Here is a 25,223-nt window from a genome sequence, read left to right as displayed (position 1 = left end):
GATGGGTCAGCAGTAGGAAGGGTGGGATTGAAGTCTTCACTTGGGCTGAATGGGATAGTTGGCATGCTTCTTGTCAAGAAAGATCTCAATGTAGTAAAGGCAATAAATAAGATAGTTATTACCATTATTATTATTTTTAATGTTTGTTTATTTTTGAGAGAGACAGCGTGAGCAGGGGAGGGGCAGAGAGAGAGGGAGGCACAGGATCCAAAGCAGGCTCCAGGCTCTGAGCTGTCAGCATAGAGCCCGATGTGGGGCTTGAACCCACAAACCGTGAGATCATGACCTGAGTTGAAGTCAGACGCCCAACCAACTGAGCCACCCAGGCGCCCCAGCTATTAACCATTATTAATGAATGTACCACAAGGAGCGTTTAAATGGAAGATGCCCTGATTGTATATTAAGTTCTTCCCTATAATCTCTGTGTAAAACTTGAATGAGAAGGCTGAGGAAGGAGTGCTTTCTGGGCTCATCTTTCACTCAAGGCCTGTGGACCAAAAATCAGGGACCATGTGGTCTAGGAGTCAAGAAGCAGGAAATTTGATCTGGCTGAGCCAGCAGCTGGCCCACGAGCTAACCTTCCTCAGATCCAAGTCCTTTCTCAGTAAAGCCAACAGAAATCTGTAAACCTGACGTGACCTAAGGTTGTTTCAAAGGCAAATGGAAGAGGGGTGCCTGGCTGGGTCAGTCAGTTGAGCATGTAACTCTTAATCTCCTGTTGATGAGTTCAAGCCCCATGTTGAGCATAGAGCTTACTTAAAAACGAACAAACAAACAATCCACAAAGGCAAAGGGAAGAAATAATGGGATTTTGGAAGTGCTTTAGAAAGTACAGACTCGAGTTGTCTTTTATAAACAACTTCTGATGTCTTAAGCCAGACTGCCATCTTTGGTTATAGAAAGAAGTGTCCATGGCCTAATTTCCTTGTAGAAAACCAAATGACATTCAGGTTTCTAGATAGGAAAAGGGCAATGTGGCCAATAATTTATAGCTCTTCAAATCATTTCTAAAATGGTGATTTAATAAGTTAACTAGTATTGGTGTACCTGGATGGTTTAGTCCCTACTGGAAGAATGATCTCCAGGTCGTAAGTTCAAATCCCACATTGGGTATAGAGATAAATAAATAAACTTTAAGGAAAAAAAAAAAAATGAACTAGCATTGGATAATTTAAAGGTTTTCTGGCACTGAAAATTTCAAGTACATTATTGAAATTGAGAGTACTAATCTCCCAGTGCCTTTAACTGATCAGTTAAGAATTCCCTAAAACATATTAGTGTTCAGATTAAAATACTGTTTGGGTTAAATCCTACCTTTTAAAATAGTTGTAATATTTTGAAATATTTGGTTTAATGTCATTAGTTGCTAAGGTGAGTCTTACTCTCGTGCCAAAGAGCAACATTATAAAAGAGTCTATAACTCTTAATAACTACAACTCAAAACACATTTAATCAGAGGGAAGACTGGATGAAATAAATTTTTTCATGTAGACAGGTGGTAGAAAATTTCACCAAAATTTGATAAATTCCTTTTATCATATCTTGGTTATTCTGAATGATAAAAACACTTAGATTAGTTTAAATATTATAACATATTAAAGCCCTTCCTCAATGAATGCCGAGCCCCAGTACCTTCCTCTCTGACCTGAACTGCTATTCCCACAAGTTTTTTTTGTCTGTTAACAGATTGAGCTTTTTTCCACTATGATATCTCTGTCATTTACCTCACTAAGCTATGTGGTCTCACAAATAATGATGGTGAATTTTCTTCTGAGATCTTAAGATTCAAGAGCTAGTGTTAATGAACCTCAGGAAGACTAGGCAGAGCGTTTAAGTACAGTTGTAGTTATTATTAAAATAACGTGATGGTAGGTAGAGAACTCGGCAGAACGTGGGAGATAGGTTTGGCCTAATCAACCTTTTTAATGTTATTTGGAAAACATGTTATACCTCTTCTTTCCTTTAACGATGGGGGTCTCAGTTTGAAGAATATCATTTAGGGGTCGGGAGCTTTTTTTTTTTTTTTTTTTTTTTTTGGCTTATTTATTGTTGAAATGTAAAATGCTGTGTTGAAATCTATCACTTTCACTTTCTAGGACAGCCACATTCCGGGCTACTGCAGTCGGGGCTCATAAGCTGCTATGTGACCTATCTCACTTTCTCAGCTCTCTCCAGCAAACCTGTAGAAGTAGGTAAGCCAGCTGGACTCTTAGGGAGCAGGTGTTTGTGGTATTAATATTTTCATTGCGGAGGAAGGAATATGTCTCTACTGAGCTGTTGTTTAGAATGTCAAAGATGCAATAAATCGAAATAGAGAGATCTAGATTTTTCTCTAAATAAAGTCCTTAACGTGGGATGTGAAAATGAAAATTCCTTCTTCTGAGTCTTCCTGCTGTGTAGGAAAGACGGAAACAAAGATGGGCTGTTGAGTTTGCTTTTGGGCCTAATCTGTGTTTTCGAAGAACTTTTGTGTTTTGCTTATTTTTTTTTTAATTGGTTATTAATTAATTTTCTTTAAGTGGTGGTCATCTCTCTGTCAGAGAGACTGGGAAGAACATGGGAATGGGAAGCAGGAGACAGGATTTGACTTGCCTCTATCATATGCTGGCTGTGTGACTTCGAATTGCTCATCTTAAATAATGTTTATTTTTAGAGACAACAAAACATGTGTAAACTTTGGAGTCGGACCGCCTGGCTTTATAGCCTGGTTCTGCCCCTTCAGTAACTTGTAGAAAGTTATTTACCTCTCTCTGCCTAGATACCTTGTCTTTAAAATAAGGATTTTAATTATTATTTTAACAAGGTAATTAAATACGATTCTTATTTTATAGGATTGTTTTTAAAGAATTCAAAGAGAGAGAGAGAGAGAGAGAGTGTGTGTGTGTATGTGTGTGTGTGTGTGCTTGTGTGTGTGTGTGTGTGTGTGTTCCTGGCAGGTAATAGGTGCTCCATAAAGGTTAGCTGTTATTACAGAGTAGTTGAAATGATTACTGAAGAACTATAAGAGCCCTATTATATTATAAATTGTTATAATAATGAGCACCTGAAACTTGCCAGTAAAAGACCAAAAGACCATTCCATCTTTTGATTTCTGAGCTCATTTTATTTCATCATCTGTTTCACTTTTGTGGTATATAAATGTGGATATAAATGTATACACACATATATACACGTAATTATATATAAATGTGTGGGGGGGTACATTTTGTCTTGTATAAATAAGGTTAAGTAAATATACTGTCTTTAGGAAATTGAAGTTGTTTTCCTTTTTTAAATGTAGAAAAAATGCAAAGATAATTTTGAAAGTTTTATATACACATACTGTGTGAGTCTTGTCTTTATGGCTACTTTTGGTGCCAAATGATACAGTCGTAGGTCTTATATTAATTATAGTCTATCCTAGCTTCAGTTTTTTTAATAGCTCTATCTTGACTCTACTTAAAAAAATTTTTTTTAATGTTTATTTATTTTTGAGAGAGAGGGGAGGGGTAGAGAGAGAAGGAGACGCAGAATCCAGAGGAGGCTCCAGGCTCTGAGCTGTCAGCACAGACACGGGGCTCGAATCCGTGAACCATGAGATCCTGAACTGGGCTGAAGTCGGTCTCCCAACTGACTGAGCCGCCCAGGCGCCCCTAAATCTAGTTTCTTTAAGACTTTCTTATATATGTATGTGTGTATTACACTTCAGCAGGGGAGGGGCAGAGAGAGAGGGAGAGAGAGAATCCCAAGCTGGTTTAGTGTTTTCAGCGCAAAGCCCAGGGGGCTTTTCCCAGGAACTGTGAGATCGTGACCTGAGCCGAAATCAAGAATTGGATGCTCACTCAACTGAGCCACCCAGGTGCCCCAACACTTTCTTTTATGACTATTAGTTTTTGGTTTTAATTTAATGAGGTTTTTGGTTACAGAATTTTTCTTTTAAATGACAAGTATCACTCACTTAAAAACAGAAAAAAAAACTTATTTTTAATTTCAGGTGGTACTACTTAAATAGAAAAGTTAGTATTTTGGTCAATTAAAAACATTTTATTGGGGTGCCTGGGAAATTTTATTTTTTTGTTGGCCTAAGAATAAAGATTCCTTAAACCACAGCATACACAGTTATTTTTACTGTTTCAAATGTGGGTACCAGTAATAATTCTAGTCTGACTTCAAATAATTAGAATGTACATGTGTGTAAGATGATTTTTAGACTGTTAATTTATGTTTATGTTTCTTATTGGCAATCAGATCTAACTTGGATATTTAAAATTGAAGTTCTGGGGGTGCCTGACTGGCTCAGTCAGTAGAGCCTGCAATTCTCTATCTCAGGGCCATCAGTTCAAGTCCCATGTTGAGCGTAGAATTTACTTACAGATAGATAGATAGATAGATAGATAGATAGATAGATAGATAGGAGATTCTGTGTTAAGTAAAAAAGTACCACTGATGGTAATATGATAGAAATCTTTATTATGATGTAGGCTTTCAAAATTTTTAAGAAATCCTGAAAATCTCAGAATATTCCCAGATTAGACACTATTTTTTCCTCCATCTTTGCACAGGTAATTTTCTTCTCTCCCATAGGTATCGGCAGCACTCATAGATTGTAATTTGAAACATTCAGAAAGCATGTACCTGGATATTGTCACTTTCTTTTTTTTTTAAATGTTTTTATTTACTTTTGAGAGAGAGAGAGAACGAACACGAATGGGGGAGGGGAAAGAGAGAGAGAGAGAGAGAGAGAGAGAGAGAGAGAGAGAGACACAGAATCTGAAGCAGGCTCCAGGCTCTGAGCTGTCAGCACAGAGCCTGATGTGGGGCTCGAACTCATGAACTGCAAGATGGTGACCTAAGCAGAAGTCGGATGCTTAATCGACTGAGGCACCCAGGCACCTCTCACATTTCTTTACATTATGATTTAGTAACTATTAGCCAGTTATGCCTATTAAATACAGTGAACAAAATGATATGTTTATACCATCCCCTTGTAAGCAAGGTTTTTGTGCATAATAGTAACAAATGGAATTAATGCACACCGCAGTATTGTTGAGGAAAGACCTTTTCTTTAAATAAGCTATTCTGTTTATAGATAAACTGATTTTTTTAGCACCATAAATTTAGATACCTGATCAATAAAAAGAAACACGACATATATATATATATTTTTTAACAAAAGTGTGAAGAATTTAAAGAAATGAATCGCTATGGGAGAACTTTCCTGGGAAAGTGGGTAACAAGCAAGCAAAGGATACTAGAGTCATGACCATCCCGTTACTGGCAATTAAGGGACTTCACATCTGGGTAGAGGCTGTTGTTCAGGTGGCTGTTGACCAGCTAGTCATGTCTGGTTGTTGAGTAGCCTCACCACTGTTCCACAGAGGATAGACAACGGTGGAAACTCGCTAATGTCTGCATCCTACCTCTGTTCAGAGCCTGCTGAGTCAGCTGATAAATGGATCTAATGTTACTTTTTGCTACTGTTTGAATAGTACTGAGAAGAGCAAGACTCTTATTACATCATGGAACAGAAGAACCATGGAGCTGGAATCTGAGGGTCTTGTGCTAAGAGGGTGCTTAGGTGGGAGGGAGTGCTTTGACATAGCAACAGTCTAGTCTAGTCTGAGTCAAGTTGGGCTGTGGACTAGAAGTCTCCAATGATAAGTCTTAACTCTTCTAAAGATACGCATATTTTCCCAAAACGAATGCGTCTGTGAGTTACCAAAAGCTTTTCTGATGAACTGTGATTATTTTGTCTTTTCCTCGTAAGTTCTAGATGAGCATGGGAAGAACATTACGATCTGTGTGCCAGAGTTCGGCCAAGACCTGTACAGAGACGAAAACTTGGTTACTGGACTAGGTACCACTCTCTTGTTCGTGTGCATCTTATATTCATGGTAAGTCTTAGGAGATAACTTGAGACCATCCTTGCAGACTTAAAAGTGCAGAGAAAAATTTAAGAAAGTTGTAGCAACTATGAGATAGCAAAACAAATCCCATCTGAGGAAGAGGAAAAATAGCTTGAAGTTAAAAGTTTGTATTACAGCATGGAAGCACAGTGTTTGGACTTCACTTTCCTTACTTGCATTTATATGCATAAATAAATTAGAGACATAGTACATTGTAGCCATTCAGGAGACGGTTGGATATTAGTTGCTAAAGCATTATTGGAGGGCAAGGGAATACAAAGCAGGGAAGAGATAGTATGTGCCAGAATGTTTTGGCAGCTTTCTAATCCAAGGGAAGTATCATTTGTTCTGCTGCTGATGGAAAGAATACAGAGCAGTACTTACACAGTCATTTTGTGTTTGGCCCGAGAAAGACAGGAAACGTCCCTTTTCTTTTATGCTAAAACCCACAGTGCTGTTAAAGCAGACTGTAGTTCACATGCTAGTCGTGGGGTGTGTTCCACCTTTATTTAGAATGTTTAAGAGTTTGCCCAAGGGAGAAAAGTAACGGGTAGAAATGCTTAGTTACTGATTCTGTTAGGTATTTCCCTGATCACTAAGCTTCCTTTTGACAGTGACTTTTTCATGTTTAGGTTTTCCGCTTTGTTTATTACGTTTCAGTGTATAAAAATTTCAACTTGGCATAGGTACATTATGATCTTCCCTTGGCTAATAGAAATAAAATGTCTTTCTGAGAACGTTGGCACGTTCTCTTACAGCTTCTAACACTCCCTACTTTTAGAAAGGGACCGACAGACGTTTTGAAGATGTGGGAACTGGGTCTTGAGTACTTGTTCAGTCACGCATCAAGCCATGAAATGCTTGCTTGTGTTGCAGGTGGTTGTTCCAGGGACAGTTGTGTGATACTGGTTCTTATCCTGCCCCTGACATAGTGACAGATTCTCCTTCTTGCAGCAGAAAGAACCACGGTCACCATTTCGACCTTTCATTCTTATTAATTCCATAGTTGTTCACTGAGTACCTACTACGTCCAAAGTAGTGGATGGGATTCAGGCTCAAGTTCGTGAATGTTTTCAGGAAAACCATAAAGCCAGCCAAATGCTGACTGCCAATTCTCAGCTCTCCTTTTTCTGAGTAAGCTTTTCTTCCCTGAGTCTGTCATTATTGAGCTTTGGGGGAAATGGCAGTAGCGTGACTAATTTCATCATTTATCACTCAGTTTTTTCTGTATTAGTATGTAAAAAAATATTGGCAAATTATGTGGGAGGAAGTAGATTACTAAAATGTAATGATAGACGGTTCCATTTCAAAAATAAAATATAGTTGGGGTGTCTGGGTGGCTCAGTAGGTTAAGCATCTGGCTTAGGCTCAAGTACTGATCTCGCGGTCCACAGGTTTGAGCCCCATGTTGGGCTCTGTGCTGATAGTTCGGAGCCTGGAGCTTGCTTCGGATTCTGTGTTTCCCTCTCCCACCCCAGCCTGCCCCCCCGCCTTGCCCCCCCCTTCCAGTCTGTCTCTCTTTCTTTCTTTCAAAAATAAATAAACATTTATTTACAATGAATACAAATGAAATATGGTTATGTTTACTTATATAGAAAAAAATCACCAAACCTATAATAGCGGTGGTATTAGAGATAACTTATTTTTGTTGTTGGTTTTGTTTTATAGGGAGGTAGCATTTCTTTTGTTTTTGTATTATTTAAAAAAACCTAGAAAGATATTTGACAGAATAAAACTCTGTGTTTGTGTGGGTTGCTGAATGCCTCATCACACATGAAAAAAGGTGTCTGCTGCTTGGATGAAATAGGGCCTAGATTTGCTATAAATCTGTCAGTGGAAAGGTGGCAACAATTCTACTTAGTGTGCTGATAGAACTGCCACATGGTGTTGTTTTGCAGCATGGACTTTTTACCGTGTCAGATTTTCACTGCCACCCTTGCGTGAGAGGTGATAAATAAAACCTCACCCCTTTTGGTTGATATTCCCAAAAGATAACAATTTTCAAAGCTGACCACTGCTACTTAAAATCTGTCTGAATGCTGGTAACAAATACTCTGAATGCTAGTAACGAGACCTGATTTGGGGTGGGGGTGGGGGGCGTTAACAGCATCTCCATGAGCGGAGTGCAGAGTGACCAGGAGTGTTTGTGGGACGCAGGGCACGAACACACTCCCTGTGATGGGCAGCTACTTCTCCCAGGACTCAGTGAAGCACCCCTCCGGAGGCTGGTGATTAGTGTTCACTGCGAGGATCCGTGCAGCTCCAGGAGGAGTCAGCTTTGAGAACTCTCTAGCCAAGTGTCTTGGGCTCCCAGGGAAGTGAGATCAGGCCCAGTAGAGCCTCAAGTCAGAGAATGCTGCTGGGAAGGGGAGGCAGCCCAGTTTACGTTTTCGGATCTTGACTTTCTAGATATTATGTCTCTTCCCAGACTCAGAGGAATGAGAGATTGGAAAATGTTACAAAACGAGGCTCCATTGCTTGCGTGGAAACTGTCATTTAAACATGATTGCAGAGGGGCGCCTGGGTGGCGCAGTCGGTTAAGCGTCCGACTTCAGCCAGGTCACGATCTCGCGGTCCGTGAGTTCGAGCCCCGCGTAAGGCTCTGGGCTGATGGCTCAGAGCCTGGAGCCTCTTTCCGATTCTGTGTCTCCCTCTCTCTCTGCCCCTCCCCCATCCATGCTCTGTCTCTCTCTGTCCCAAAAATAAATAAACGTTGAAAAAAAAAAAAATTAAACATGATTGCAGAAAGGGCACCTGGGTGGCTCAGTCCATTAAGCATACAACTCTTGATTTCAGCTCAGGTCATGATCTCACGGTTCATGGGATTGAGCCCCATAACGGGCTCTGTGCTGAAGGTGTAGATTCTCTCTTCCTCTCTCTTGTCTCTTGCTGCGCGTGTGCTCTCTCCCTCAAAAAAAAAAAAAAAAAAAAAAAAGGAAAAAAGATGATTGCAGGAATATCTAGAATCCGCCCCCCCCCCCACCTTTAAGGAATATTTAGAATTCTTGATAGACATTGTAGGAAAACTGAAGACTGTGTAGTTTGAATGTTACAAGGAGAAGAAGTCACACATTTTCTTTTCTTTTTTTATTATGCTTTGAAATGTCTTTTTAAATTTTAATTGCAGTATAGTTAACATACAATGTTATATTAGTTTCAGGTGTACAATAGAGTGGTTGAACAATTCTATACTCAGTGCTCATCGTGATAAGTGTTTTTTCTTTTATTTAATTTAAAAAAAAATTATATCCAAGTTAGCATATAGTGCAACAATGATTTCAGGAGTAGATTCCTTGATGCCCCTTACCCATTTAGCCCATCCCCCCTCCCACAACCCCTCCAGTAACCCTCTGTTTGTTCTCCATAATTAAGAGTCTCTTATGTTTTGTCCACCTCCCTGTTTTTATAATATTTTTGCTTTCCTTCCCTTGTGTTCATCTGTTTTGTCTCTTAAAGTCCTCATATGAGTGAAGTTACATGATATTTGTCTTTCTCCGCCTCACTAATTTTGCTTAGCATAATACCCTCTAGTTTCACCCATGTAGTTGCAAATGGCAAGAAGAAATCACACATTTTCACTGAAAGTCACATGATTGCTTGGGATTGGGGTTAACTTTTTTGTAAGGTCCTGGAAGGCTCACTGCACTATCTCTTTCCCTATCTGGAGCCAGCCAGCTCCACTGTCCCTCCACCAACACACAGACATACATGCTTCTTTAGGGAGCTCTCATGACTCACTATGAGTATGTTTTATCTTTGCTGTTTTAGCTTGAAAGAGGGCTCAACCTAAACCTACTCCCTAGCTTTCCAACTGAAGTCAATTTTCCTCCAGATGCCCCTTCTACTGTACCCAGGCATCATTGCTGTGAAGAAGTGTCACAGCTTGGACCCCATGTACGAGTTTCCCCAATGGCTCTTTCTATAGATCCACCCTCCTACCCCCACTTAGGCCTGGATCTTTGCTGTAATGGGCCCCACCCTCCACTAACTATTCCTTAATCCCCTTCTTGGTCTCTAGATTTTTAAAAAATGTTTTATTTATTTATTTTGGAGAGAGAGGGAGTGTGAGCAGGGGAGGGGCAGAGAGAGGAAGGCAAACAGTCCCAAACAGGTTCCACACTGTCGGCACAGAGCCCAGTGTGGGGCTTGAACTCACACACTGTGAGATCATGACCTGAGCAGCAATCAAGAGTTGGACACTTAACCAGCTGAGCCACCTAGGCATCGCTAGGTGATTGAAATTACTATTTTGTTGGCTTCAAGTTGAGACTGTGCAGTCTGGCAGGATCCTGGGGGCAATCAGCTTCAATTCCCTTGTACATAAAAAGGAAACTGAGGGGCATAGAGCCTATTTCTGTGATTCTCTACCCCCGATCTCAGGAAACTTCTCCTTGAGTCTCCTTTGCTAGAGTACTCGGAGAGGCATGTTCATAATCACTTTTGCCCCTGGAATTGCTTGGAGTCAGATGCTTCTCTGAGGTACAAGGATAAGGTGTATGATTTGTCTCATTTTGTTATCGGGAGGTATTTGTGCTGTAAAATGGTCCTGGCTATTTCAGTGTCAACTATGCCTATGAGAAAAAAAATTATTATTTAAATGTTAAGAAATTTGAATAGAAAATTAGAAAAACTATGGATCTTTATTAAATGTCAAACAACTTGGTAGTTCAAAATGAAACTTTCGTGGCAATGGAGTAGACTATGTAGAATAAGAATAAGGTTGGTAAGAGAATTGAAGAGAAGATTGGCTTAAACTGAGAAGAATTGGCAAATCAAGGTGTCTATTCTTTTGGTGTGTTTTGTGTCTGCCACTTTTATTTAAGAAAGGCGGATCTATTAAAAAAAAAAAAAAGAGGAGCGGTGTACAGCCTTTATTTTGGGAATCCTGCCACTTCCTCACCTATCAGAAATCTTCCTGGCTCAGGGCACCTGGCTGGCTCAGTCAGAAGAGTATGCAACTCTTGATCTAAGGGTTAAGAGTTCCAGCCCAAGGTTGGGTGTAGAGATTAGTAAAAAATAAAGAAACTTAAAAAAATTTTTTCCTGGTTCTGCATCGGGGGCATGTTAAGGCGTCCCCCTCCCCCCACCCCTGCCCCCGCCCAGTTCACATGGGATGGTGGTCTCCTTTGGGAGCTGTGAATCACCACTTATACTGTGTACCGGGAACATAATTGAACTTCCTCCCTTTAAGGGTGGGAATAGTCATGGGATCCCTCAAGGGCCCTGTAAGTTTGTCAGGGAGCAGAATCTATGGTCTCCAACAGGAAAGTCTGGACATGTTCTGTAGAGATTTTCTTTGATCTGGGGGAGTTTGGCCAGTTCCAAAAGCAGCTGAAGCAGGTGCGGAGGGCCACCTGAATTTTGAATCATTCTGCCGATATGGAAGAGGCCCTGGGCATGGCGGTGGGAGGGGGTGGGTGGCTGGAGGGGAGGTGTTTTTTTTTGGTTGTCACAATAACTGCCAGACAGTGCTGGCTTTTTGTGAGTGAAGACTACAGACAGTGAATAGGCTATGACTTATCTGTATGGTGATACACTGTCCCAACCAAATGTTGTCAGTCTCCTTCCACCCCCCGACAGGAAGCACTGGGTGAAAGTTGCTCATACCTTAGCCCTGGAAAGGAGGAGGTTATGCATAATCCAGGGGCTGCTGTTTAGCAACTCGTCTTGTGCTCACCAAACAGATGGCTCTGAGTAATAGAATGCAGACAATAAGAATTTCCTAGGCTTTTAAGGAGTTTGTAAAAACAACATTTCTAAGGTAATTCCAAGAAGAGTATTTTGTGGGTAAAGGCCATGACTGAATTATAATAATATTTTATAGTAGCATCTACTTAGAGAAGTTCTGTGTCATTAATGATGAACTGAATGCAGGTATTTTTAGAAGAACAAAAGCTTAGTTTATTGCTCTCTGACGATGGAAGTAAAGTAACAGAGGTGCCAGAATCAAAACCTAACTTTTCCTCCACAGAAATGATATATTAAATCATAATTTACATGCAGAAAATACAGCATGCTCTTACATGCAGGAGCAAGGTGTGTGTGTTTCTTGGGTGCACAACCATCAGGAAGTATCTCTACAATTCCTCTGATTAAGCTCGAGGTTAGGAAGTGGGAATGGAGTGGGCCTCCGTTAGCATCCATCTGTTCAGAGCAGAAACCAAAGTGATGCTATTGGGCTTGAGTGGCTCACAAAAGGAGTGCGCTTGGATCCCAGAAGACTTTTTTATGAGGAAGTCTTTTTATTGTTTATTTGCATCTCATTGATCTCTTCTCTCCTTGAGAAAGAGGATGAGAATGAACAGAGAAAAGCATTGTTGCCTCTTGGGGTTTATTTGGTTGAAATGAACCTGCTAATTCCTGCTTCTCCAGTGGCCACACTCCCTACCCGCCTCCAGGCTGGCACATAGGATATGTCCATGCGTGTGTGGTTTCGTGCAAGGGGCTAGGGATTGTTGTCTTTTTCACTAAATTCCCCAGGGCTTAGAACAGGACCTGACACATGGCAGGCCTTCAGTAGATATTTGCTAAAGGAATTTATAGAGTTAGCTGGAAACTTAAGTATTTATACATTTCTGTTTGCTTAAAGTATTTCCTTTTCTTCGCCCCAGAAGATATACCTATATTACCCTTGTAAGCCAGATTTTATAACATTTTACCTATCTGGGTGTAGGGAGAGTGGTAGGAAGAATTTTTTTTTTTTTTTTTTAAATCACACTCACAGCTACTCTATTGAATTTGCAAACAGAAAACCTTGTTCTGCCAAAGGTTGATTATCACAGTAAGTAACTGTGACCTTTGCTTTTCACGCCCTTGCTTTTTTTACTGCTGTCTCTGGGTTCTTTTGTTGATTTCGATCCCTTCTAAGTGAGAGTAGTCAAAGAGAGGGGAAAGATAAAAGGGAAATCAGAAAATTATTTTGGGCAGAGAGAATTACTTTGAGAGAGAGAAGTGAAAACCAAGATAATAGGACCAAAAGATTTATTTCTTCATCTGCAGACCTCTCTTTGCTTAAAATGATCTAATGCAATCCGTGTAAAAAGACATGAACTATAAAAATGATGCATCCATTTTGGAATAAAGTGGGGTACTGAAAGATGAAATAGACTTAAGCAGCCCCAACAAGAGGGTGCAGGGAGGCGGCTCTGCCCTTCCTTTGATGTGATATAACATGTGTTTGTTTCTTAGCTTGACGTCCACGACAAGGTCAAGTTCTGACGCTCTTCAAGGCCGATATGCAGCCCCTGAACTGGAAGTAAGTTCATTTCCTCCCCTTGTTCTGCTTTATCTCAGAAGACCTATTTTCCAGGAAGGCTCTTTACGTGTTTTTGCATCTTTATTGATTGGCATTCCACGATCCCATTTTTCTCCTCGAAGAAGAATACCATATTTTTGTACAGAAAAAACAATGCCTTGTAGATACTATGGGGATTCAAATGTACCTTTGATTTTCCTCCAACGAAATTAGCCTCTGCTGGGCCTTGCTGCCCATCTCCACCAGAGGCCCGGGTAGCTTGGTCCGTCTGCTCTCTGCTCTTTTCCTCTGTCATAATGGAATGTGTGTGAGTTTTGTTTTGTTTTGTTTTGTTTTAACTTCTAGTGCATTCCTCTGTTACATACCTGTCTTTGTCCTCCGTATATAGCATGACCATGAGGTTATATGTAATAGCTGTTTGAAGAAGGAGAAAAAGACGGAGAAGGGAAGGAAACAGCATCTGCTCCATGCCACACTGCTGAGCAGTGTCGGTGCATGAGCTTATTTAACTGTGTCCATTCCTTCACTGCGTAAAGAATTGTGAACAGTAGGTGTCCAGAGAATCAGGGTGCTGAACAGATGCCTATCAGTCAGCAGAATGCCTGTTATTTCCTTATTTGTGCAAAAGTCTTTTGCTGGGGCCCTCTGGAACATCCACTAAGGTCAGGAAAGTTCTAATCGCATGGAGGCAGCCAGGAAAAGACTCAACCCTGAGCCCAGGAATAGAACAGGAGGTTCCAATGATGGCTGAGACTTACAGCACTTGCTATATGCCAGGCACTATTCTAAGCACTACATTTGTGATTTCATTTAATCTTCATAAAAACCCAGTAAGGGTTTGATCTCTGTTTTACAGAGGGGAAAAAGCAGAAGTTATTTAAACTTTTGATTGGCTGGCATGTAAACCGTGCGCTCTGGCTCCAAAGTCTGTGTTCCTGAATGCCGCTGCCCGAGAGCTTGGCTCCTGGCTCCTGGCCCTGCTGCCAGCCCTGCCTGACACGGGCCCCAGACAGTATCCTGATAGCTTTCCCCGGATGGAAGAGCCCTGGTGTCTCTCCAGATACGGGCACTCTTCTGTGCAGCTGGGTCTCTGGGGAGGGTCTTTCCTGCACCTGACCTGGAGATAGTGAACATTATGAAGGGTTGTCAGTCTGCCAGCAGCATTCAGCAGCTCTCTCTGTCACTTGAAAAAGGAGGAATCTGTGCTGAGTCTGAATAGGTTACTGCTTATTACACAGAAAAGAATGGTCTCTAGAAGGCAGGCATTTGTTCTCACCACTGGCTGGGTGACCACCTGCTGCGGTTGTGCCGCTGTGGCTTCAATGTCCCGATTGTGTAGAGCGTAAGCTCAAAGAACAACAAGTCTCTAAGTTAGCTTTAAGAGGATGTTTTCCTTCTCATTCTAAGGAAAGTGTCCCAGTGTTTCCTTCTGAACCGAAGAACGTGCAAAACGGAAGTTGGTTTGCTCTCCTTCTATCCCGTTTCACAGGATACACCTTTGAAAGAGAGAGTTGGTAGTTTCTTATGCTAAATGAAGCTTCAGAAGAACTAGGACCCCAGGGCACCATGTCTTGAGCCCACTGAATGATTAGACTGTGTAACTTGATCCAAGATTCTGTCAAGGCCAATCCCTTTATTAGAAGTTTCCCTGATGTAGTAGGGAAACAGGGGCTTGGCCTTGAAGTATATAAAAGAGACAAAGGCTCAAGCACCTATGTCCTTATCCCTGGCTCTCTGTTCTTTCTAGTAAAAACATGGTCAGCCAGGAAGTGCCAAGGACCCAGCATTTCCCACCTTGTCTTGGTACATGTAATGTTTTTTACCCCGTTTACCAGAGTCCTTCTGCAATCATGTAGTAATTTTTCATAATCCAATTTTTTTTACTAGTTTCTTGTTTTGAGTAGGTCATGAACATGGTACCACGTTTAAAAGGTGCCAAAGAGTCTTCAAAGGAAAGCATCCCATCCATCCCAGTTCTCGGCTCCCCTGTCTCCATAGAGGCAGACAGTTGAGCAGCCTGATTTCATAGGAAATGGAGGTGGGCCTCCTGCTTCCAGACCTCATAGCCTTAACCATTTCTGATTCTGCCAGCTCCACCGTCTCCTACATTTCACATGCTACCTGTTGCCTTTTGTGAATTGCGGGCCTTGGATTTCCCATCCTGCATTTATATCCCAGCTCTGTGACTAAACTAGTTTTGTAACTTCAGGCCAGTTATTCACTCTGCCTGACCTCAGTTTCCTTACCTGCAAACGGGATAATAATCCTAGCAAGGAGAGCAAATCATCACCAGGAGTGAGCTCCAGGAGAGTGAGAATCTGTCTCATTCACCTTGTGATTCAGGTTGAGTTTTCCAGAAGCAGCTGCCAAGGCAGAGTTGATGTGCAGTGTGTCTGTTAGTGATCAACACATGTGGAAGGAAGGAAGAGGAAGGAAACAGAATTGGGCAGAGGGTGAAGTCGAAGGGCACCGGAGGCTGGACAAAGCCACTGTTGACTGTTTTGGTGCTCCAGAGCAGATAGGACCCATCAGAGCTGTACCCAAGGGTCAATGGCTGCGCCTTTACACCCCTGCCATGTGCAGTCATTTAATGTAGCAAAAAAGCTTGCTGTAGGGCAGAGTAATGCTCTGTGGCTGAGCCAAAGCCTGGGAGCTGCCACCCAGAGGATGCTCACAGCATTCTAAGTAGCTGAGCAATCACTAAGTGAACACCTTTGAGGGGGTGTGCGTGGCTCAACCCATGTGTGTTGTGTTTCCTATCACCAGCACAAGAGCACTTGGGAAGAACAGATGCTTAATCAAATCCTTTGGAAGGGAAACAATGTGCGCAGTTCAGAGCCTGGGATACAGTTCCCACGGGAAGGCTTGGCATGTCACACAGATGGCCATTAGTACTTTACTGATGTGGAGGTAGAAAAGTGGGATGCAAGCCACCTGACTCTGTTGGGTTTGTTCTTCCAGGTGGCTCGCTGTTGTTTTTGCTTCGGCCCCGATGGAGAGGGTGAGTAGAGAACTTCCCCTTCCTTTCAGCCTTGTGGTGCTGCGGACCTGTGGCACTAGGCTGTAGGTGTAGATATTTGGGATTCAAGCAAAATTACTTGAATGGTAAGAGGAGATTCTTACTCCAAAGCTGGTTTACTGTTGATATACTTTCCATATTCTTCCTGGCTACTGGGTTTTATTTGTGTTCGTATTCTAGCAGGCAGGAATAAGTTTATGTTTTGGTTCACATATAAGTTAAATTATACAGAGAGACTTAGAGAAGGAGGAAGTACATTTTTCAAAGGAATGAACATTTGGATCGGAGCATCCCAGGGGCTTGAGAACCCCTGGTGTGCTCCCTCATTGTCATCTGAGCTTATCATAAGTTCACGTTTGGAAGGGCTCTCTTCTGCTCTGTTCAAGTGAATGTGATGTTAGGTAACTCATCCTGTGGAGGACGGTTCTAGAGTTGGGGTGGGGGTTGTGCTTAGGGTATAGATGTGGGTAAAGATGGCTTTCGACATCTTCCCTACTCAAGAGCCCCTGGGATTGAAGTTAGTGAGTGTGGCTTTGCTGAAGTGGCAGGCGTGCATGTGTTCACTCTATGAGCTTGCACTCGCTCTGTCGTTCACAGACACTGAAGAGCAGCAGAACGTGAAGGAGGGACCACGGGTCATTTATGATGAGAAGAGAGGCACCGTCTATAGCTATTCCTATTTCCACTTCGTGTTCTTTTTGGCTTCCCTCTATGTGATGATGACGGTCACCAGCTGGTTCAAGTGAGTGTGACCCCTTGTCTTAGACCGTTTAGAAGGGATGATCTTTAGAAAACCAAGTGAAGTCTTATTCTTTAAGTGCTGAGGCCCACTGAGTCACAGACCTGATCTCCTACAGTTGGCTTAACTCTTCTCCAAGTCCTGCTGTGCTCACCTACACAGAAACAGTGCTGGGGTCTCAACAGTCTGTGGTTATGCTCTTAATTAACCCTTGGAATTGACGATGCTCCTTGCAGCTTTAAGAAAATAAAAGGTTGGGGCACTTGGCTGGCTCAGTCAGTGGAGCATGTAACTCTTGATCTCAGGGTTGTAAATGCAAGCCCCATGTTGGGTGTGGGGATTACTTAAAAATAAAACCTTAAAAAAAAAAAGAAAGAGAAGGAAATGTTAACCGCATATGGGCAGTCTTGAGGAACACAGTAATAGTAATGGAGGAAGAACTTGGAATTCTATTTCTGTGTTTTTAAAAATTTTTAAGTGTTTATTTATTTTTGAGAGAAAGAGAGAGACAAAGCATGAGCAGAGGAAGGGCAGAGGGAGAGGGAGACACAGAATCTGAAGCAGGCTCCAGGCTCCGAGCTGTCAGCACAGAGCCTGATGCAGGGCTTGAACCCATGAACCATGGGATCATGACCTGAGCCGAAGTCAATGCTTAACTGACTGAGCCACCTAGGTGCCCCAGAACTTGGAATTCTTAAGCAGTCATCTGCTTTTTTTTTTTTTTTTTAAGTTTTAATTTATTTAAGTCATCTCTACGCCCAACGTGAGGCTTGCACTTAAAACCCCAAGATCAAGAGTCGCGGCTCTTCTGACTGAGCCAGACAGGCACCTCAGCAGTCATCTGATTTTTTTTTTTTTTAACATTTATTTATTTATTTTTTGAGAGACAGAGACAGAACATGAGCTAGGGAAGGGACAGAGAGAGAGGGGAGTCACAGGGGGAGTCCGAAACAGGCTCCATGCTCCAAGCTGTCAGCACAGAACCCGATGCGGGACTCAAAGTCATGAACCATGAGATCATGACCTGAGCCAAAGTCGGCCGCCTAAGGCACCCAGGTGCCTCAGTCATCTGCTTTTAAGGAAGAGAAAATACCTGTTTTTTCTACTTTGTATTTTGTCTTTTTAAATTTTCCACTTTTATTATGAAAGTTTTAAACATCTTTTTTAAAAAGACTGACATAGAAGCATGGGAAGTGACAGTGTCCTCTCCCTGACCCCCCGCCATGCCCCACGACTACTGCTAACATGGTGCATACTCTTTCACTCCTTTTCCATGCATTTACAAGCCTGTGTCACCTTGAAATTTTTATTTATTTATTTATTTATTTATTTATTTATTTATTTATTTATTTATTATGTCTTTAAATGTTTGACAATTTTTAAGTGTTGAGAGGGAGAGAGCCCACGAGCTGGGGAAGGGGCAGAGAGAGAGGGAAAGAGAGAATCTCCAGCAGGCTCCACACTGTCCACGCAGAGCCCGACGTGGGGCTCGATCTCATAAATGTGACATCATGACCTAAGCCGAGATCGAGAGTCAAGTGCTTAACTGGCTGAGCCACCCAGGTGCCTCAAGCCTGTGTCATTTTTTTAAATATAAGTATGATTATACATGTTTCCCCTTGAGATTTTTTTTGTTTCATTTTGTTTTTAAAGCTAACAGTACGTGATGGGTCTGACTTTCCCTATCACTGCATGGAAGTTCTTTTTAATTCTTTTTTAATCACTTTTCACTGATCCAAAGTTTTTGTTGGATAATAATTTGTTATAACTCAGAATAAACATGGGATAGACATTTAGGCTCATTGTGCTTTCTTTTATCCATTCTTTCAGCAACTGTGTGAGTGGCTCCCATGTGCCATATGCTGTTACAAATGGCAGGGCTTATAATTGAATGGATGACACAGACCATGATCCAAATCAAATACAGTGTGCTAGGTAGTGCTAATAACTATTAGGGAGAAAACTGAGGAAGAGAAATGAGGAGTAACAGGTGAAGTTTGGGGATGGTGGAGATAGCAGAATGCTTCACTGGGGAGATTTTTCCAGAACATCTTGAGGGAGATGAGAGGAGGGAGCTTCTAATATGTCCCTAATGCTTCTAATGCTTTGATAATCCCTAGAAAGGTTTGGTGTAGAAAGCTTAAAGGAGAGAGCTTTAATCAATAAGGCAGAAAGGAACAGATGTTGAGAATGTGGGAAAAATTGGAAGCTCTTATACTCCTGGTAGGATTGTAAAATGGTGCTGCCACTTTGGAAAACAGTTTGGCAGTTCTTCGAGATGTTAAACATAGAGTTATGACACAATCTGACAGTTCTAATCCTAAATATCTACCCAATAGGGAAAAAAAAGTACGTCCACACAAAAACTTTGACCTACGTGTTTATAGCAGCCTCATTTATACTAGGGAAAAGGAGAAACCACCCAAATGCCTATTGGCCGATGAATGGATGAACAAAATGTGCCATATGCGTGCAATGGAATATTACTCAGCCATAAAAAGGAATACATGGTTAAACCTTGAAAACAGTGTGCTTGGTGAAAACCAAGAGGCCACATGACTCTGTGAAATGTCCTGAGTAGGCAGATACATAGAGATAGAAAGTAGGTGGAGAAATGGTGTAAGTTGTATCTGAATTGAGCTGTTAGGAAAACAAAACAAAAAAACAGAAAGACTGGAGGGGATGGAATCGGGGAGACACCTGCTGGAAGATACCGCCCCCCCCCCCCCCCCACCTCGTTCTGTTCCTGCTCTGACCACAGCTGGGTCTCTTGTTTCCACAGCTATGAAAGTGCCAACATCGAAACCTTCTTCAGCGGAAGCTGGTCCATCTTCTGGGTCAAGATGGCCTCCTGCTGGATGTGTGTCCTGTTATACCTGGGGACCCTGGTTGCTCCCCTCTGTTGCCCCTCTCGGCAGTTCTCCGTGTGAGGGGCATCTGACCAGGCCCGCAGGCTGGAAGTGACATCCTTTGAACAAGGGTCTGAGTAGTGACTGGTGCTTTGTGAAAAGCTAGCATCTTCAGGCTGGTTGAAGTGGGTCTGAAAAGGCCTTCAGAAAAAAAAATCACCTGATTAGCTTTTTAATTCTGAAAATCAAAAAGAAATTATCAGTTTATCCCAAAAGAACTGAGATTTTCAGCCAGGCTGATCCCGAGTGATCATGTATTTTGTGTGTGTCATAACCCTAAAAACTGGAATAGGCTAGTATTTTGCTTCTGTATGTTTTTACGAAAATAGGGTTTGGGGCACGACATCTTATCACAGGGATACAACTTCCTTTGTGTGGCCTGTCATTCTTATCCTTGGAATAGAAAAACATGCCAAAATCTTGAGCCCTCAGCCCCTGATAGAATGCAGACCCCTCTCACACATCTCAGCTCAGAGTCTTGTCCCCAGCGGGCTCTGCAGACAGAACTCAGCCTGCAGGCCCCTTGCTCACAGCTACTTGGTATTTATAGGGTCCAAGAGGAAGCACCTGCTTGCAACTCCACCCTTGTGCTGTTTCCTCCTGGCCCCCCAGCGTTTCCCTTTGAAACTGTGATGCTGGGAATCACAGCTTCACTCTCTGCCCTTGCCCTTTCCAGAGGTCCCCTCTTCTTTCTGGGCTGAGTATCTTTGCTTAATAATGTGAAAAAGCACAATTTTGCCATCACTACCGTGTGGTCCCCACTGTATTCTTACTACCTGATCTGAGTTACTGCAATAATTGTGACTCCCATTTGTGGTGTTTTTCACATGATTATAGAACAGTATTCGGGTTGTTTTCTTCGCTTGAACAATGGAGGGCTATAGTTCTTATAGTTCTCACATGTTTGTACTTATTAATAGTAAGAATATTCTAGGACCTTACCTGAAAAGTTGCTTCTTGACTGAAGCCTGCTGTACCCCTCTTTCATTTATGAAAGTCAACCAGTTTCTCTTCCACCTTGAGGCCTTTGAAATCCTAACAGCAAAAGGGCTTTTGTTTCCAGGATCTGTGATGTGACCATGGCATTAATATCCACTGTGGTTTTTTAGAGTAGATTTGCTGAGGTAAGGATCCCAGGCAGCCCCTCAAACTGGGCTGACCAGATAAAAGCCTATTATACAAGTTGTAGAAATGGCCAAATATACCTAGAAGAAATGGTGAGGGGTGGGGCGTGGGGAGGGGTATTTAATTAAGCCATAAACAATGTCCATGGAGAGTTCCAAAAATACATACTTGGAACACTCCTAGGAGATGTGACTTTACGCAGCTGCCCAAGAAGATTTCCATGTTCAGTGTTGCTGTCCTCAGTCACGGAAGCGTTTTCTCAGTGGAAAGGCCATTAGAGACCCCAGTGGAGACACGGTGGGGGTGCTTCTGTTAGTGTCTCACACAGGGTGGAAAGAGTCCTCTCGAGCTCCCTGGCCATAGAGGGTCTGAAAATGGAGAGACTCGGCCTGTATTTTGTGTGCCCTACTGTACGAGTTGGGCAGAATTGGGTCCCAGTGTGCCAAAGTGCTGGTGTGGGGAATTAGTCAAATTCTTCATTTCTACTCCTTTGCCCTCCTCCCAGGAAAATCAGAGGGGAAACAAATTCAGTGGATGAATTCCTGTAGACTCTTGCCTTGTTTATAATGTTTAAGGTTCCATTTATAAAGGCACTCGTTTGTGTGTGAGGGCCTTGTTTTATAAACTTTATCCATTTGATTTTTTTAGGCCAGAATCTCTTGGAGCTTGGCAGTTGACAGGTCCTCTGGAGTCACAAAATGGATAGCCACTGTGTGCAGCCCCTATTAAGCCGGTGGGACTGGGAGCTCTGTGGGTCAGGAACAGATTGAGGGAGCGGGCTGTGGGTATGTGTGACAGCCCCCCGGGAGAAGCCGCCACAGTGCGGTAGTGCCACAGGGCTCTGGGTAAGCTGAGGTTGGCTTTGGGAACTCAAGAGCTGGGATGCCAGTTTCAATGTGGGTTTCTTCCTGGTAGGGTCTAGCTGGCTTGAGCAGCCAGCTGTGTGACTTTAGAACTGGTCCTCAGCAGCTCACAGTCCCTCTGACAAGGCTGCTGTTACTTGGCTGTCCTTCGTTGGCCGACTTCCCCTGCAGAAAGAAGCTCAGGGAAACACAAAGGAAAAGGACATCCACTGCCAGTGGCCGAGCCCTCAGAGCTTCCTTCTTTAGCTGGCCCAGCCAATCCCATGGTTGCCAGCTGCTTAAAACTTGGTTTGTGGCCCAAAGTTCTTGAAGTTTAGTCTGACGCGAGAGGAACGGTTGCAGCCACTGATTTTTATGCTCAGCTGGGTTTTTACGCAAGTTTATCTGAATGGTGCACGCGATGTGGATATACTCTAAGGATTGAGGGCATACAAATAAGTTGACTTTAATGATTATTAATTGTAATAAACAATACTCAGGTGATGAGTCAACGTTTGTGGGTTTAAAGAACCTACATTTTTATGCTACCGTGATTTAAGAAACTGGAAAAATTGTGCCAATTGCTTTGAGTTGCTGTCATGGTGTTCATTTGAGAAATTCACTGATCTTTTATTAATATAATTTTGCTTCCTACAACTTTTTGTATGTGATTTAAAAAAGTACATTCCCTGTAGCTGCTGGTCAGACTCCTTTAGTGATGAAAGTGGAAGAAGTTTTTTAAAAAAACTATGTGTATGTTTCCCCTGTGCTATTCCTTCCATGTGGAGATTTTTTCCCTTCTCGTTTTCATGAGTAAAAACACTAAGTGGGGGAAGGGAGTCTTCTGGGAATGTTGCTGTGTACCTAGATGTGTCACCTCACTGAAGGCCAGAGATGTTTCTGTCCCAGGCTTTTGGCAACCCGACTTCATCCAGACTGGGTTGAGTTTTTTAATACTGGTTAGTTGGTTTTGCTTTTGTCCTCTTGGTTTCTTGGAAATGGCTTGAAAGAATTGTTCATCAGAGATACTTGGGGCTCTTTTGTGAATAGATGGACTGTGTGCATGTGAGCTGTTGGAGGGTGGGGTTACTGGAGATTTGGGGAACCGCCTCCCATTGCACCCCCATACCTCATTGTTTATTTCCAGTTCCTCAGAGGAGCCTTTGTTCTGGATGACCTTCATGCAGTGCTAATCCCACTTCCACCCCCATATTGTCCCCCTCTCTCTATTTAAGATTATGTACTTATTTAATTTTAGCCAGAAGTTTACCACCATTGGTGCTGGTGCTTCATGTTACCCTGCAAAGGGAATTCGAGAGCCTGTGTTTAAGCTGCCTTGGCTTTTTCCTCCTCTGACTGCCTTTCTAAATAGCATTTCGTTTTGGCATACATTTGTATTCTACTCCTCTTGGAAATGAAGGCGATTTGGGCTAAGGCCCTACATGTTCAGAGAGAACGCTGGGTCCTCCTTAAGGACAGTGCAGTAGCCAGTCTGCTCATAGAATTCTGCTTATATCCAGTTCTATCAGGATATTCTCCTGATAGAACAAGCTCCCTCTGCTTTGTTCTTAAGGCAGCCACCATGTGTCCCACCATCTTTAGGATGCTTGTAAAGCCTCAGACACTTTAATCTAGTGTTGCATTTCAGACAGAGGTATGTTGGACCTGTTGGACCTACCTTACAGGACTAGAGAGCTGTTCACACAGATCTTTCAGACTAATGCTGGTCATTCTAAAGATCTTTCTCTTTTTAAAATTTTTTTCACCAGTAGATCATTCGCAGAGGCGTTCGTTTTGAAAGGAGGAAATATTTGGCTTTTACCAAAGAGGGTTTTTTGTTTGTTTGTTTTTAGGCAAAATTCCTTCAGGAAAAGTTAATTGGGTAAGGATACATTAAAAATGCCTAGGTCCAAATCTACTTCTGTAGGGGTTTGATCATATTTATGTGAGTAAAATGATGAAGCATTCTTTAAGGTAATCCTCTGGGTGAAGGATCCTGGGAAGTTCTCTCAGGTAAAGAAAGCTTGCAACAGATGTGTAATATATGTCTTGAGAGTTATTTATGAGAAATTTAAGAGGATTATTTTGCTTTCCTATATTAAAGATTTAAGTTCTTTTTTTACTTTGCAAAAAAAATTCTACGAAAGTTTTATAATCATAACTTTGTTAATTTTTTAAACTTTTGTGAAATAATTAGCTGTAGCCAAATTATTGGTTATGTTTTGCTATATTAGAATTTGAAATGTATAATGTGTGCTAAATTTACTGTTTGAAATTTATAATAGTCTTGGATATGGTTATAGTTTTGGTAACTTTTTAAGAAGTTATTTTCTACCCTCTAGACACAAAGGCAACTGTGGGTTTGTATTTGTTTTTTGAATGCTAATTTTTCTATGAAGCATCTGAAGTTGACCAGTCTTTTCCTAGGTAGAAAACTCAAAACTTGTTAACTCTGTACTTTAATAAAACTTAAAATGGAGAACTATATTGTTGTTTTGTATGTGTGTGTGTGTGTGTGTGTGTGTGTGTGTGTGTGTTTTGTAACTGAAGTCTTCTAGGTGGTGTTTTCCAAAGTGTTGAAGTGTTAATCAGCTTTCTCTCATGCTTCATAGAGTCTGTTCCAATTCTTGGGAACGAAAATAAACACAAAAACCCAAGTTTTTTGTTTCCTTCACCCCTGAAAACTTCTGTGGTCTTGCTTTCTTTTTCCCATTCTTGGGCTGGTGCTATACTTTCTTAAATATGAGAATTAGAGTAAGTCTTCTGATCTAGGATAGTGTTTCACTTATGTAAGTTTTTAAATTTTTTCCTTTTTTTTTAAGTGTTTATTTTTGAGAGAGAGTATGGGTGGGGGTGGGCAGAGAGAGAAAGAGACAGAGGATCTGAAGCAGGCTCTGCACTGACAGCAGAGAGCCCAATGTGGGGCTCGAACCCACCAAGTGTGGGATTGTGACCTAAGCCAAAGTTGGTTCTTCTAGTCTTTAAAAAAAAAATTTTTTTTTAATCTTCATTTATTTTTGAGAGACAGAGTGTGAGCAGGGGAGGAACGGAGAGAGAGGGAGACACAGAACCCAAAGCAGGCTCCAGGCCCTGAGCTGTCAGTACAGAGCCTGACATGGGGCTCAAACTCATGAACCTTGAGATCATGACCTGAGCCGAAGTCGGACTCTCAACCGACTGAGCCACCCAGATGCCCCTCTACTCCTTTTTTAAATGTGAGGTTAGTTTCCTGAGTTTTAAAATTGTGCATATCACATAATATAAAATTGATCATCTTAACCATTCCAAAGTATACAGTCAGTAGTGTTGAGGACATCTATACTGTTGTGCAGCAAATCTCCAGAACTCTTCTCATCCTGCAAAGTGAAGCTCTACACCCATGAAACAGCAATTTCCCACCAGCCGCTGGACAGCACTATTCTACTGTCTCTGTGAATTTGTCATTTGCT

General features: G+C 41.9%; 1 protein-coding gene across 1 annotated transcript in view; it reads left to right on the top strand.

Moving 5' to 3' along the window:
* Window positions 1–24,259, top strand: part of SERINC5 (serine incorporator 5) — a 104,087-nt gene extending 79,828 nt beyond the window's left edge. Inside the window, exons 7-12 of the mRNA XM_047856755.1 lie at window positions 2,097–2,192; window positions 5,747–5,873; window positions 13,074–13,140; window positions 16,102–16,141; window positions 16,757–16,901; window positions 19,681–24,259. Coding sequence (XP_047712711.1) covers window positions 2,097–2,192; window positions 5,747–5,873; window positions 13,074–13,140; window positions 16,102–16,141; window positions 16,757–16,901; window positions 19,681–19,828 — 623 coding nt within the window. The 3' untranslated portion in view covers window positions 19,829–24,259. The remainder of the gene's footprint in view (window positions 1–2,096; window positions 2,193–5,746; window positions 5,874–13,073; window positions 13,141–16,101; window positions 16,142–16,756; window positions 16,902–19,680) is intronic.
* Window positions 24,260–25,223: the final 964 nt, after the last annotated feature.

This window comes from Prionailurus viverrinus, chromosome A1 (genome assembly GCF_022837055.1).
Source record: "Prionailurus viverrinus isolate Anna chromosome A1, UM_Priviv_1.0, whole genome shotgun sequence".
Taxonomy (NCBI): Eukaryota; Metazoa; Chordata; class Mammalia; order Carnivora; family Felidae; genus Prionailurus; species Prionailurus viverrinus.
Note: the sequence above shows the minus strand (reverse complement) of the source record. Positions and strands in the feature narration are given on the sequence as shown.